Here is a 13,502-nt window from a genome sequence, read left to right as displayed (position 1 = left end):
CCTATAAATAAAGCAACAGTCATGTTCTGGTGTGGCATGCTATTGGGTCTTATGCAGTGTGCCATGCACAGGGGTGGACTGGCCTATTGGGAACTCTGGAGATTTCCCGGTGGGCCTCTGCACCCTGGGCCTCCTTTGTGTGGCATTTCCAAATGTTCTTATAGGAAAAGCATTGAGCTTGTTGAAAATGTGTCATACAGGGCCACTTTGAACATCATTTCCAGGGCCTCTTTTAGTTCCCTGGCCATGCACATGTCCTCTTGGGGCTTTTGGTCCTAAGAGAGCAGCGGGACAGTTACTAGCAGAGCAATGTTACTTTCCCACATACGATTATTGCGAGGCTGAGCAAAGAAAGCGTGGGATGTTGTGAGTACGTGTTGATGTGTTCAAAAACATTTAATACCGACTCCTGGAAAAGTGACTTTGCAGTGCCGACACAAACCCTGATACATGGAACTGTGCAAAGTGTATTTCCCACATTTCGAGTCCAATAATATTGATTAGGCATTGAGATTTTGTAACAGATCAAACAATGTGTGCAGTCCTCACATTGTCGTGCTTGATGCTGATAGCAAGTTTTATTTGCCCATTGTTTAATAACCAGGTGCAGCGACGACTAACAAAGCACCTTTAATCTAGTCGCTGGTTAAGTACAAGTCGGCGTGGTGGTCACGTGACATTTGTTGCGACTTTTTTTAAGCTGCACATACCCCACTTCTATGTCCCCACATCTAGCCAATCCCCACTACCCTACAATACAATGAAATATGCACCCTGACCCCGAGCTCTCTCTAAAAAATGCTGCGAAAAAAATAATGCCCATTGACCAAATGCGGTATAAGGGCCCCAATAAGTTGGGCACTACCCTATAAAATGCAGTTGGCATGCTCAAAAAGTATCCCCACTGATGCCCAGAGTAACCCGTTTAACACCCAATGCAAAGTGACATTTTGCCACTAGCTGCCCTGTCAACAAGTGCATGCTTGCTGCTCGCTGCGCCCACGGTTGCCCACTTGTGTTACTTGGTTCTGCTCTAGAGAGTACTCTTTGTATTTCTCTGTGACTAAACTGCAGGCCACGGGCAGGTGTTTATTAGCATTTTTTTTTTAAGCACTCACACAGCCCGCGGTCATCGAGGCTCTGTTACAGAAATTGTGTGTTAGTTGCGTATTTGTTTTTTGTCTTAGTTGCATATTTATAACACGCTTAAACACCCAGAGGTGTCTAAGCGCGGACCCGGGGATCGAACCTGTGTTGCATCGTGTCGTCTTTCTTCCAAGGCGAACACATTGCAGCTGAGCTATCCTCCCGGATTTATCTATCAACTGGATTGATAACATTGACGTGGTGTGTGCTATAGGCATGGTTATCATTGCTGTTATTACTGTTGTTATAATTAGAGTTCAATAACTGTGGCCATCAATCACACGCTGCATTGTATGGAATATATTGGCAGCCATGTTGTCTCTCTCCCTGGCAAGTCCTTTTCCATCTCATCTATCTACCAAAATAGTCTCAGGTTCAAAACGCAGCTACTCAGCAGAATGCGGCATGCTGCAGGTATTAATTTGCTTGCGGGCCAAGGAAAGCCATTTACGCGGTGCATTGTTAGGTTGCATATCTATTTATCACACACTAGGGCAAAGGATATTTCTCAGGTTATAAATAGATGCTGTTTCCATCACATGGTCTGCCTGATTTAAAATATAGATGGCTTATCTCCTGCATTCCGTCAAGCTGCATAGTTCTCCTGGTCGTTGACAGCGCCTGAGCCAACTGAAAGAAGCCGTGCTGGCATGCGTAAGTACTGTTTCTAAGAATCGCAGAATCCTTCTAGCAGCGGTTTATGGTCAATTCATCTAAAACCATTCCATCGAAATATGTCCATCTAAAAAATTTCTACCTAATGCATTTGGGGGGGGGGGGGTTGCCCTTGAAGATACACCTGAACAAAAATTAACCCTTTACCCCCCCAAAAACATGCATTAGATTGACATTTTTTAGATGTAAAAATGTCGATGGAATGGTTTTAGATGAATTGACTAGATACCCTAGCAGCTTACATTATGAGAATGCTTCTGAAAAGTTTCTAAAGCAGAGATGGAGCTATTTACTATCTAATGAATAGAAGCAGAAGTTCCAACTTGGTCATCAGTTGAAAGACCTTCAGATGGTGGGAACGAAGAAACACTTGTGAACAAGTGTCTGCCCCATTCATGTCCCTGGCAGTGAGGTCTGTGGGCTACTTGGGAAGCTGTAATGAAAAGCGAAGCACCTGCGACCTCCGACAGACGAACAGACCCCCGGCAGTGGAGAAGACTAGCCTAGGCGATGAGGAGATGGCTCTGAGACCCTGCAGCCACAGGAACAGGAAGTGGAGAAGCAGGCGGCCATACCATTACCGGCACATACTGAACCGTTGAGTTGATGTGTGTGCATACCTTGAGGCAGCAGGGCGGACATGTACAAATCCAATTATTTTCCTACAACCGAGTCTATTACACCAATAAAAGTAAATTACATATTGTAAGGGGAAGACTCAAATACTGATAACACAGCAGTCTTTGATCCTGAACAATGCTTTAAAAGAGTCCCTTTCCCTTATTTAATCCATTATCAGCAAGCAGCAGCTCTTCTGGTCATATAACAATTCCCATTAGTGCCATGCTGACGTAATCGGTGCCACTGAAATTTAATAATAAAGATGCTAAAGAATAAAGCGCGACTGAATCATCTGGCCATTATGAACTGCTATTGGAACCCCCAGCGAATGTCAATAAAATCTTTCTGCTCCACCATTGGGACCACGATTGAGCAGCTGTACGTGGAATTTGAGAAAATCAAGCTCATCATCTGTGGCGATTTTAATGCCAAATATACAACAGCCTCGAACGATCAACAACGCTCCACCCAGAAACGGGGAGGGCCGGACCTCACAAATAAAAGAGGAAAAGCCCTGAAGGAAGTTATTAGCTCAAGAAACATTCAAAACACTGCCGCTCTGTTCACTAAACAAACAAACATTCCCACGTGGGAGCGTAACGGCTCTAAAGCGACGCTAGATTACATCTTTGTGTCAAACGGCCTCACCCACGATCTCACCAGCTTCAAGGTTGTAAAAAACGGAGAACAGTGATCACAACTTACTGTCCTGCACGTGGCCAATTACTAATCGGAAAGTAGGAACATACAATTGGGCAATTGAAACTAATTCGCAACAGACCCGCCTACGTCTCACTGAACGAAACATAGCGAAAATTAGACAGGCATGGGTTAATAAAGCCACACACGAGGCTAAAGAAGAAAAGAAAGAGAGACCTAACTACTTACCGCTACTTCTGGAATTCCAGGAAAAAGGTCAAAAGAAAACGAAATATCGTCCTCCTAACAACCATACTTACGATAAGGACCTAGCTGAAAAAAGAAAAGTGGGCCGTAGATTGCTAAGAATAGCAAAGAAATCCAATGCAGAGGACGACTGGAAGGCCTGGTGCCAAGAAGTGAAAATCTATAAGAATTGGCAGAAGCAGCACAAAATCATCCAATACCAAAATGACGCTGAGACCATGATGCGTAAACTTCAATCAAAAAAATCGAGCGAATTTTGGACCCTGATAAAAGAGTCAAATGACACACAGACTTCATCACTCTCCAACGCAGTGGCCGAAGGAAGCTGGTGCCAATATTTCACGGCTGAATTTGAGGGCCAATCGACAGATACACAAATCGAAAGTCAAGGCCCCGAAATACCATGGGTTGACTTAACGAACAAGGAAGATATCGAACTGTCCATACGGAAACTGAAGACATCGAGAGCCCCGGGTCCGGATGGGCTCACCAATATGGACCTAAAAATGTGTCCTAAAGAATGGGCTGAAGTGATCAGCAAGATCTTCGACGAATGTGGCAAAACAAAGATGGTGCCCGAATCATGGCAGAAGGCTGTAATAGTCCCCATCTACAAAAAAGGGCCTAGAAATGAACCAGCGAGCTACAGCCCGATCGCCCTTTTAGACATAATAGGCAAAATATACGCCTCCGGTCTGCTAGAACACCTACTAGCATGGGGAAAAGATAGCAAATCCAATGATGCATTGCAAACGGGATGTCAGAAAAACGGATCCACCTCGATCAACCTAATGGTACTTAACATCCTTAAAGCGAAAGTCAAAGAAGGGGCTCCAAAGGTCCACTTGGCTTTTGTGGACCTGTCAAAGGCTTTTGACAGAATTGACCGTCCCAGACTCTGGTCTAAACTGCAAGGGTGGAATTGCCCAGCCATGATTTTGGAGCCCATAAAAGCCCTCCATTCGCATACTAAAATCAGAATCAAACTCAACCACGAGGGAGCGCTGTCGGAGGCAATTAGAGTCAATCAAGAGGTGAAGTAGGGGTGTCCACTGGCGCCAGCTCTGTTTACCGCATTTTTAGGCGACTACCAAACATCAGAAAGCAGGATTCGATTGTTCCTGCCAAAAATCGGGAAAACTGAGATCCCCCGCCTGTTGTATGCTGACAACGTCATCTTAATCGACCGAACTAAAGTGGGCTTACAAAGAAAACTAAGGAACCTGGAGAGCTACATTGCCGATAATTATCTGGAGATCAATAAATCAAAGACTAAAATCTTGGTGATAGAAAAAGGCCAAAGCAAAACAGCGAAAAAACGCAGTGTTTTCCTGGATAACACCAAAATCGAAGTAGTGACCAACTTCAAATATCTAGGGATACAAATGGACAGTTCCAGGACAGAAAGGAGCCTTCAAAAACAAATATGGGAAAAAACAAAACGCCTGACCTCCCAAATGAGAGCAGTCGACCTAAAGTTTGGCAAATTTTCTCTAATACCGGCATTATCCTTTTATGAAGCCAAAGTGGTCTCGGCTTTGATCTATGGCATAGAGGCTTCGCTATACTTTCCACGCAACTTCTGGTCAAAAGTCGAAGGGCATGTGTGGGAAAACGGTGCTGAGTTTACCAAAATCATCGCCTATCCTGGCCATCAGGAGAGAGCTAGGGCTTGTGTCTTTAGCATCAATGATAGACCAAAGTGTGATGCGTCTATATAGAAGAATAATTATGTCGGACACACTACCCATCTTCAACATCATTCGGGACGAAATGGAAACAGGCAATTGTGCGGCCCTGAAACAGTGGACCAAGGCTAGAAAAGACGATGTGGCAAAAATAGAATGTTCAGAAAAAGACCTGAAAGAAAACCCAGATCGCATTAAAAGGAAAACGGAAGAAATGGACTGGATCTGTACCATGGAGAAAGCCTCAGGCTACAAACTCTTAAATCACCTACCTCCAACATTTAACAAAGCGAAACAACCTCTAAAGTACTGTGTAAAGTTTCTGGATAAGAAACTGAGAAATTCCATCATGAGAGCAAGACTCAACTTGATGCCAACCAGGGAAATCCTAGCAATCAGAGGAGACTTATCCGAAAAGCGGTGTCGCCTATGCGAAGAGGACTCATCCATTGAAATGCTGAAACACCTTGTGATTGATTGCGAAATTACAAAGAAAAGTAGAAACATCTACCTCACCCCGCTGGGGGAAAATCTTTGGATTTTTGAACCAGATGAACTATGGAGGAGACTGATCTCTGGCGAAAATATGAGATGGACCCAAGCTCTGGCAAAACTTATTGAACTCGCTTTTGACCAGATAAACCGTAATAGATCAGACGGCAAATCTGTTATGGGACCGGAAGTGGATTGAAGCAAGCGGAAAGTAAAGGGTGTTCAAGGTTCTTGACCTGGCGGGCTAGTCGGGGCGAGGTTCTGGACTTTTAGTCTCTGAATTCGAGTTTCGGTCTTCTATACGCTGGAAAATGTATGTGTTGCACTGTTTGGCAGCACTCTGAAGATGATCTGAAAATTTGACAAAACTTAGTTAACTGAGTAAAGTTAAAAAAAAAATATATATATATAAAGATGCTACTGCCCGCATGCGTGTCCTTCAAGTCCGACTGCTGGAAGCGTGGGGACGACTGAGTTCCATGTTGTCATAAAGAAAAGAGGGATTTGGCTGATGTCTCACAAGTGGGTGGCCATGGCCATCCGTCTCTTTCTGTCTACGCCATGTTGCCAGCATGTCCTCTCACGCTCATACCTCATCTGTTTCTGCATGGACTGCGCACGCCCACGCGCTGCATGCTGCTGGCTTCTTGCGGAGAGCACTGGCTATCACCCCCAACTCTGTTTCTCCAGATCACCTGATGCTCGGACCAAAGAGCCTATCTTCTCCTCGAACATCCTCAAACGGAAGAACCCTTGAGCCAAACTCTTCAAAGTCCTCTCTGAACTCCCAAAACCCACAACTTCCGATTCGCCTTGAACCCTCACTCAATACCTTGTGACGACTCAGCCCCAACGCCACATTTCTGCACCGTGCACTGCAGCATCTCCTGCAGAAATGCCTCTCTCCCTGCCAATCACTGACATTTCTCTTGAAGGTTAACACTCTCTAGTTATTCCCCCTACTTTCCCCCACCACTTAATGTCTTCCAGCAACCAACTTGAATCCCTAATTACTGAAATGCAATGTTTCTGGTTCAAGCCTTAATCCCGGCCCTGCAAAACTCCTACAAGGCATCCAAACTGTAAACACTCCTAAACCTTTGAGGGCTGAGAGCAAATCCCATCCATCCTAAAAGAAGTGGCTGTTATCATCTTTCCTTTGAAACTCAGCCTGGACAGCACAGACCTTTTTTGCCATCGGTCCATCTCCACTCTCCGTTCTCCAACCAATTTCCTTGGGCACGCTGACTGCGCTCCAAAACCATCTTGAAAGCAACTCCATCCTCAAAGCTCTCCAGATGAGGTCCCGCTTCAGTCATCGTACCACACTTGTCCTTGTCTCCTTAGTGGAAAATCTGAGTATCACAACGGACGTCAAAAACATCAATGGTTTGGTCCTTTTCGGTCATTTTGCTGCACTCAAAATAGTCACCCAACAAATAATTCCACAACATAACCAGCACCTAAATGACCTCCAGGAATCTGCCCTGAATCGGTTCTCCTCCTTCCTGACAAACAGATCGGGAAAGGTCTTGCGATCAATGTTCTGCATAACAAGTAGAGGTTCTTCAGCTACTTCCTGTTTCCCACTAAGCTTCCATCTCGACTTTTGTCCACTCACCCACATTAACATGTTTTCTCTTTTATACACAGATCCTGCTCTGGGCAGAAAGTGCTGCTAACTTGATCCCCATTTCATCGCAAGTCCAATCCATCAGGTCGGTGTGTGTGCCAATTAATTCGCTGTGAATGTTTCCAGAGCAGAGGTCCTACTCGCTGGCACCAGCCCTACCTTCTGGAACAGACACCTCTGGCTGCCTGCAAGTGCTACCGCCTGCACTTAGCTGTTAGAGAGCTAGACTTTCTACTTACAAAAACACTCTCTAGCACAGCTCACGTTAGTGTTGACCTCATTTTCTGTGTCTTTCACCACATACTGCTCAAATGTTCTTTTCTTTATTTCCCGCACAGAATCACTTACGTAAAGACCCGGATCTCCCTCACCCTCGCCCTGTCAACTGCCTATACCAAGGCCTGCATCTCTGTCAATTGTGATGCCTTTTCAGAGGCAATTCTTTGGATAAAAATGCTACATAAATGACAAAAGTCAATAATAGAATAATAATAATATGTATAATTAGTGCTGACCATCTTTGTTTACCAGTCAATGTGAGCATCAAATTTAAATCTACAAAACCCTCCATGAACTGGGTCTGAACATCTTCCGTGTCAATCCTCCGACAATACCCCCTTCCCCAGTCTTCGGCGCTCTGTAGGGGCCAGCCTCATCCACATCCCAAAAGTAAAGAAGTTTACAAGTCAAAGAAGTCCCTAAGTCAAGCAGTTGTACTTTCTTCCTTCTGCAGTACACACCCTGCTTTCCAACTATGTGATTCTAAAGCTTTCCCTTCAATGTGTTTTTAAAAGAACATCAGTCATTGTAGGAAATGACTGGGGCCCACTTTAAGGCTGCTTAGACCTAGCTTTAAGAGCATATTTCATTAACAGTTATGTGTAAACAAGATCTGTTGTACTAAAACTCCTTGCTTCGAGGAATTTTTTAGGCCTGTAGATGAGACAGCCATCGAGACCTGCATTCCATCCCTGTCGCCATCACTCTCAAAACTCTCGGCGACTACCTGGATTCCGATCTCAACATGACTCGCCAAACAAACCACACTGCCTCCACATCAGCTTCTGCCACCAAGCTTATCACCACCAGCAGACCCTTCCCATCTGCTAAAAACCAACTCGAATTTGCTCGAGCCCTAATCTGCTCTAAACTCGATTATTGCAACTCCCTGCTATGCGGCACCTCCACCAGAAATCTCGGCAAACCCCAATTGGTCCAAAACTACGCACTTAGAGCTGCTTTTGACATCGGAATGGGGGTTCTGTAACCAGGAAAGTTGCTCGTTGGCTTCCGGTCAAGGATAGGATCAATTTTAAGATCCTTTCCATCACTCACTGGTGCCTTTCGGACAATGCCCCCTACTACCTGGCAACCAGAATCTCAAAGCGCACAACAACGAGACCACAACGCACGGCCTACCAAAACTGCCTTGCCACCCCCCAGATTCAACTGCGCAAGAGGGGTCCTCCACCTAGGTCCTCTGCACTGCGCGTTCCAAATACTACATAACATTTTTTAATTCTGACCTGTATCCATGAACACTTCATCCAACCCAATACAAATATTTGCATATAAATTCTAAATTGTCATTTCTGACCCCCTCTACATACCAGTCAATGTCACATTTGAATCTGTAAAACCCTCCATAACTAGGTCTGGACTGCTTCAGAGTTCAATTCTCCCACCAAAGAATGGGATCTCCCACGTTCTTCGGTTTGTGTTATTTGAGGTCACCTTTCAAAACCATCAATGATAGATTCTGCAAGGTTTGTGCAACTTGTGTTAAAGGCCAATCCACTAGTGTTTCAGTTTTCTTTGGTTTAGTTTGCACAATCAAATTCCATGTCTATTTGTCAAGCTGAGTGACCTATTTGCCTGAAGGATGTCCAGGGTGTGGTAAGTTGATTGTCCCTTGTCTTCGTGTTGGAGCATATGCATTGGTACCGGATGTCCTGGTTGCAATAGCACAGATGTGTGGCTTGGATGGAAACGTGCCCAGTGCGGGTATGTGTTGCTATCCGTGTGATTCTTGTATAAAGCTGTTTCTAGCTGGCAGTTTCTTGCAAGAACGAGGTCTATAGCCAGGAAGATACTGCATGGTGAACGTGGTGCATTGGTGGAAGCCGTTTAGTGATTCATAGAATGTAAAAAGTCTTCACCTTCTGTCCAAATCAAGAAGATGTCATCAATTCAACTCAAGTATGTCAGCAGATTTGGGGACTGTTGAAAGATGTATTGCTTAAGGTCTGCCTGAAAATCGGGGTGTGTATGTGTTTCAAGTGCCACCTTCGTTCATAGTGCAAAATCAGGGAAAGTAGCGATGTGGTATTTATTTGAACAACTTACATAGCCTTAAGGGTATGGTTAGGAGACAAACATCTAAGTGCCAGACAAAGTGTGCAGTATTTTCAGATGAGAGAATGCCACAGTTTGGGTGAAGACTGACAGAGCTTTGAAACACCAGCATAACCATATTGTGACAAATCAATTCCGGGGCACCAATGGTCCAGGGATGAATATCGGTTTCTAAACCATCAATCAACCCCACACCTCTAGTACACCAGTAGGGATTCGAACAGATTGGAATACAAGTGAGTTATAAGAACTCCTTGTGTAATTTTTGGTAACATGGACGGAACGGCAGGCTTATCTCCGCAAGGTCGTGGATCGTTGTTTTGTTGCAACACAGCGGAAATACAATTATTACCCAATGATAAAAGAGACTGTCCAGTCAAGGTTGTATAAAAATATCCGCTTTATTATTACTAAAACGGACACACTATAAAATACAACCCACCCTGTAAAGGAACATAGAGGACATACAGTTTCATGAAGGAAAGGGATGCACTCTGGATACTGAAAGGAGGGTAGTTGGTAAAGTAATCAGTCTTACTGTTCAAGGTTATTCAGTTTCAGCACCAAGGGGAAAAGGGTCTTAAAAGTCTCTAGGGGCATTCAGAGAAGAACCAGGGGTGTAGAACCACAATGTTCCTGGTTCTGAAGAAGGCCTTGGTGCTCTACAGCGCTGCGGCAGTTCCAGGGTGCTTCGCAGCCCTTGAGACAGAGTTAGTGGCGGGAGACAGCTGTGTGTACCAGGTGGAAGGCAGTTCGGCAAGCGCGGCTGGACAGACGTCTGCAGGCTGTCCGGTGCAGTGCTCCGGCCAAGAATCATCGTCTCTGTGCTGGTTGGCAGATCTGGAATGCTGGTTGAGGCGGCTTGGACGGCTCTTGCGACTGCGGCATGACAACAGTCAACGGTGCAGCCGGATGTGGTTCGAGGACTCTACTGTCTCGAAAATGTCCTTAAAAGATGGACGCTGGATGAAGCCTGTGTGGCACTTTTCCTAGCTTCTTCGCAGGGCTCATGTCCTTTCAAGGTGGACAGCCAAAAGCTCAGGAGAGTCATTGCAGGCAACAGCCTTGTCCTTAGTTCAGATACTCTCTGGCACTTCCCACCTAGGAAGCTTGTGACAGAACCTAGCAGGGCAAGCTGTGTGCTGGATGGGTGCCGGTCCTGGAGTTGCTGGACGGGTCCTCTGAGTCCGATATCTCCCTCTGTTCCCTGGCAGATGTTTAGGGGAGGGATCTTGCTTCCCTCTTGGAACTCCTTGCCTTCCTTCACTGGTGGAAGATGAAAGGTAGACTGTACCTTCAGCTCGGGTCCAAATGAATCCTTCTTCTTTCTCCTTTCAAAGTCTTCAGATGATCTGATAAGTGAGGGGCTCAGCCCTCTTTTAAAACCAAATGGGCCCCAGTGATTGGTGCAGGTTAAGCCCACCTTAATGAACCAATCCTGGGTCCCCACCAACGATATTCTGTTATGCATGAGGTCAAGACCAGAGTGCTCTGCAACAGGACAGACAAGGGGGCGACAGCATATACCTAAGTCCCACCCAAGTCCCTGTATGTTGTAGATCAAAGTGTCTCTCTGGTTAACAGAGCCCTCTGTGACACTTGACTTAAGTGCAGTGTACCCTTGAATTGTGTGTTGTAAGCAGACTTCCTCTCTCCGCCAAACCACATACATGTCCACTCTAAAAGGGGTCGGCTCTGCAGGGGTTTGCCTACAGTAAATAGTAAACCCAGGCACGAATTTCACTGCCTTTCATACAGAGGGGTGGGAACTAGCTTCAAGTTGACACATTGGGCCTCATTACGACCCTGGCGGTAATCCGCCGTCATTACCGCCATGGCGTAATGAACGTTAACGCCGTGGGACGATGGTGTAAAGTGCGCCACATTACGACCCATCGCGCACGAGCATTACGCCATGGCGGTAATGTAAACAGCGCCATGGCGGTAATGCCCCCAAAACGGCACCTACCGGCATCGTATGCGGCGCAAGGTGCACCACCGCCACCGCCGTACATAGCGGTGACCGTAGTTAGCGGTCACCGCAATTAGCGTTGACCGTAGATAAGCGGAACCGGAAGTAGCGTCACCGCGGCGGAACGGGAAAGAGCACGGCGGCCATCTTTAAAAACACAATCCATTGCCATCCTCCGAAACCACTGGACATCCGAGCCTGAGACCCCGCCAATACCGGCTTCAACCTTCTACCTGCAGGAAGATGCCGAAAGTTTTGAAAAAAGCCTGTGACCGCCAGCGGCAAGACCGCTTCTCCAGAGAGGAGCTCACCATTCTAGCGGAGACCCTACAGGAGAACGCTGCAGTGGTATTCTCCAACCAACTGACAAGACCGGCCATAACCAAGAAGAAGGCCATATGGGCACTGGTAGCTCAGCGGGTCAGTGCCGTGGGAACGACACCCCGCAATGTCAAACAGTGCCGCAAGCGGTGGGACGATCTCCGGCTCAGAGTCAGGAGCATACTATCAGCCAACATGAACCTGGCAATGGCAACTGGGGGAGGATCGGAGTCCCCTATAAAATTGCAGCCATGGGAGGAAATCTGTGCCTCCACAATCGGAATGCAGAGCATTGAAGGAGTAGGAGGAATGGAGAGAGGAGCCCCGACATCGGGCGATGCAGGTAGGTGGCTCAAATCAAGGCATGCAAAGTCCATTCATGTGAAGTACAATGTTGGCCCATAGTGTGAATGCAACACATCAGCAGGAGACTGCCCACAGATACATCCGATCTGCACCCTGTACACATGCAGCATGCACACCCTAACTGCAGGCACCCACATACCTCCATGCTACTTCCACACAAAAGGGAGTCAACTTTTTTCCCCTGCATGAAATGTGCCACATGTACTAACTGATGAGATGCCAGTCGCAACAATGCCCGGCCAATGTCCGCAGACCCATCAATAACACTCTCCCTCCTCTGTCCCACCACAGGCTCAAATTCCGACCTTGAGGAAGAGGACACCACAGCCTCCACACCCACCAAGAGGGCCAGGCCAACTGTGCCAACGCCACAACCCTCCACCTCTGTCGTCCCGAGGAAAACACCACAGCAGGCAAAATCCATGCAAGGGAAACAGGACAGGGCACAGACAGCCACCCCAGCAGGCAGTACAGCAGCAGCAGCAGCAGCAGCAGACATCACACCAATCATGCCCACAGAAGCCACAGCCTCTGCTGCAAGCAGCACACTTGGGGAGACTGCTGCCATTGCTGCCTCCTCCGATAGTGAAGCAGGGACCTTTGAGGAGAGTGATGTCAGGAGCCCCACAGGCCACCCTCATTCCCCCTACCTGTCCCTAAGCAGCCCGCATGTGGATGCCACACAGGGTCAGCCAGAGGACGACGATTGGCCAGCCACTCCATCCCCGCTGCAGGGGCAGATCAGCCCAATGGGAATGCCACTGCCATTAGCCATGGCCCAGAATCCCAACCATTCTCTGGAGGCGATTGCCACCCGGCAGCAGCAACTTTCCTCGCTGCTCGAAGAACATGTTGCTGAATGTGGGGGGTCAAGTGCAGCAATGGATAAATGTGCTGAGACTGTGAAGGCAGCTATAGAGTCGTCCACAAAGGACATCTGCGCGGAACTAGCTGCTGTGCGGCACGCCATCACTGACCTTGTGCAGACAATACGGGCCATGCGTCCAAATGAGCAGGCAGGATCCTCCTCGGTTGCCAGCTCGACACCGAGCAGCCCCATCCGCCGATCGGGGAGGAACCTCCGCAGCACAGGCAGGGGTGCCCCGGGGGCCAGTGGAGGGGGCTGCCAATAGTGGCCGGACAGTGTAGGAATCCTACTACTGACACTGCTGCACAGACCAACTCACACCTTTGTTGGGATTCCAGGGGGGGGGGAGGGTGGAGGGGGGAGTGGGTGTGTTGGGGTGTGCAGGGGGGTGGCGGGGTGGTGTGTTGGGGAGTTAAGGGGGGAGTTTGGGGGGGGTGTGTGCAGGGGGGAGGTGGGAGG

General features: G+C 47.4%; 2 protein-coding genes across 3 annotated transcripts in view; both read left to right on the top strand.

Annotated features, from left to right (window-relative positions):
- CAMTA1 (calmodulin binding transcription activator 1) overlaps window positions 1-13,502 on the top strand; it is a 3,643,069-nt gene that overhangs the window by 3,081,331 nt on the left and 548,236 nt on the right. The gene's annotated exons all lie outside the window — the stretch shown is intronic.
- On the top strand, window positions 11,323-13,352 carry LOC138472294 (nuclear apoptosis-inducing factor 1-like). The gene is made up of 2 exons (XM_069610414.1): window positions 11,323-12,152; window positions 12,467-13,352. The coding sequence occupies exons 1-2, from the start codon at window positions 11,732-11,734 to the stop codon at window positions 13,306-13,308; spliced, it is 1,263 nt and encodes a 420-aa protein (XP_069466515.1). The 5' UTR covers window positions 11,323-11,731; the 3' UTR covers window positions 13,309-13,352.

Source organism: Ambystoma mexicanum, chromosome 8 (assembly GCF_040938575.1).
Source record: "Ambystoma mexicanum isolate Mex_15411 chromosome 8, UKY_AmexF1_1, whole genome shotgun sequence".
Classification (NCBI taxonomy): Eukaryota; Metazoa; Chordata; class Amphibia; order Caudata; family Ambystomatidae; genus Ambystoma; species Ambystoma mexicanum.
The sequence above is the reverse complement of the archived record's forward strand: the minus strand, read 5'-3'. Positions and strand labels throughout refer to the sequence as shown.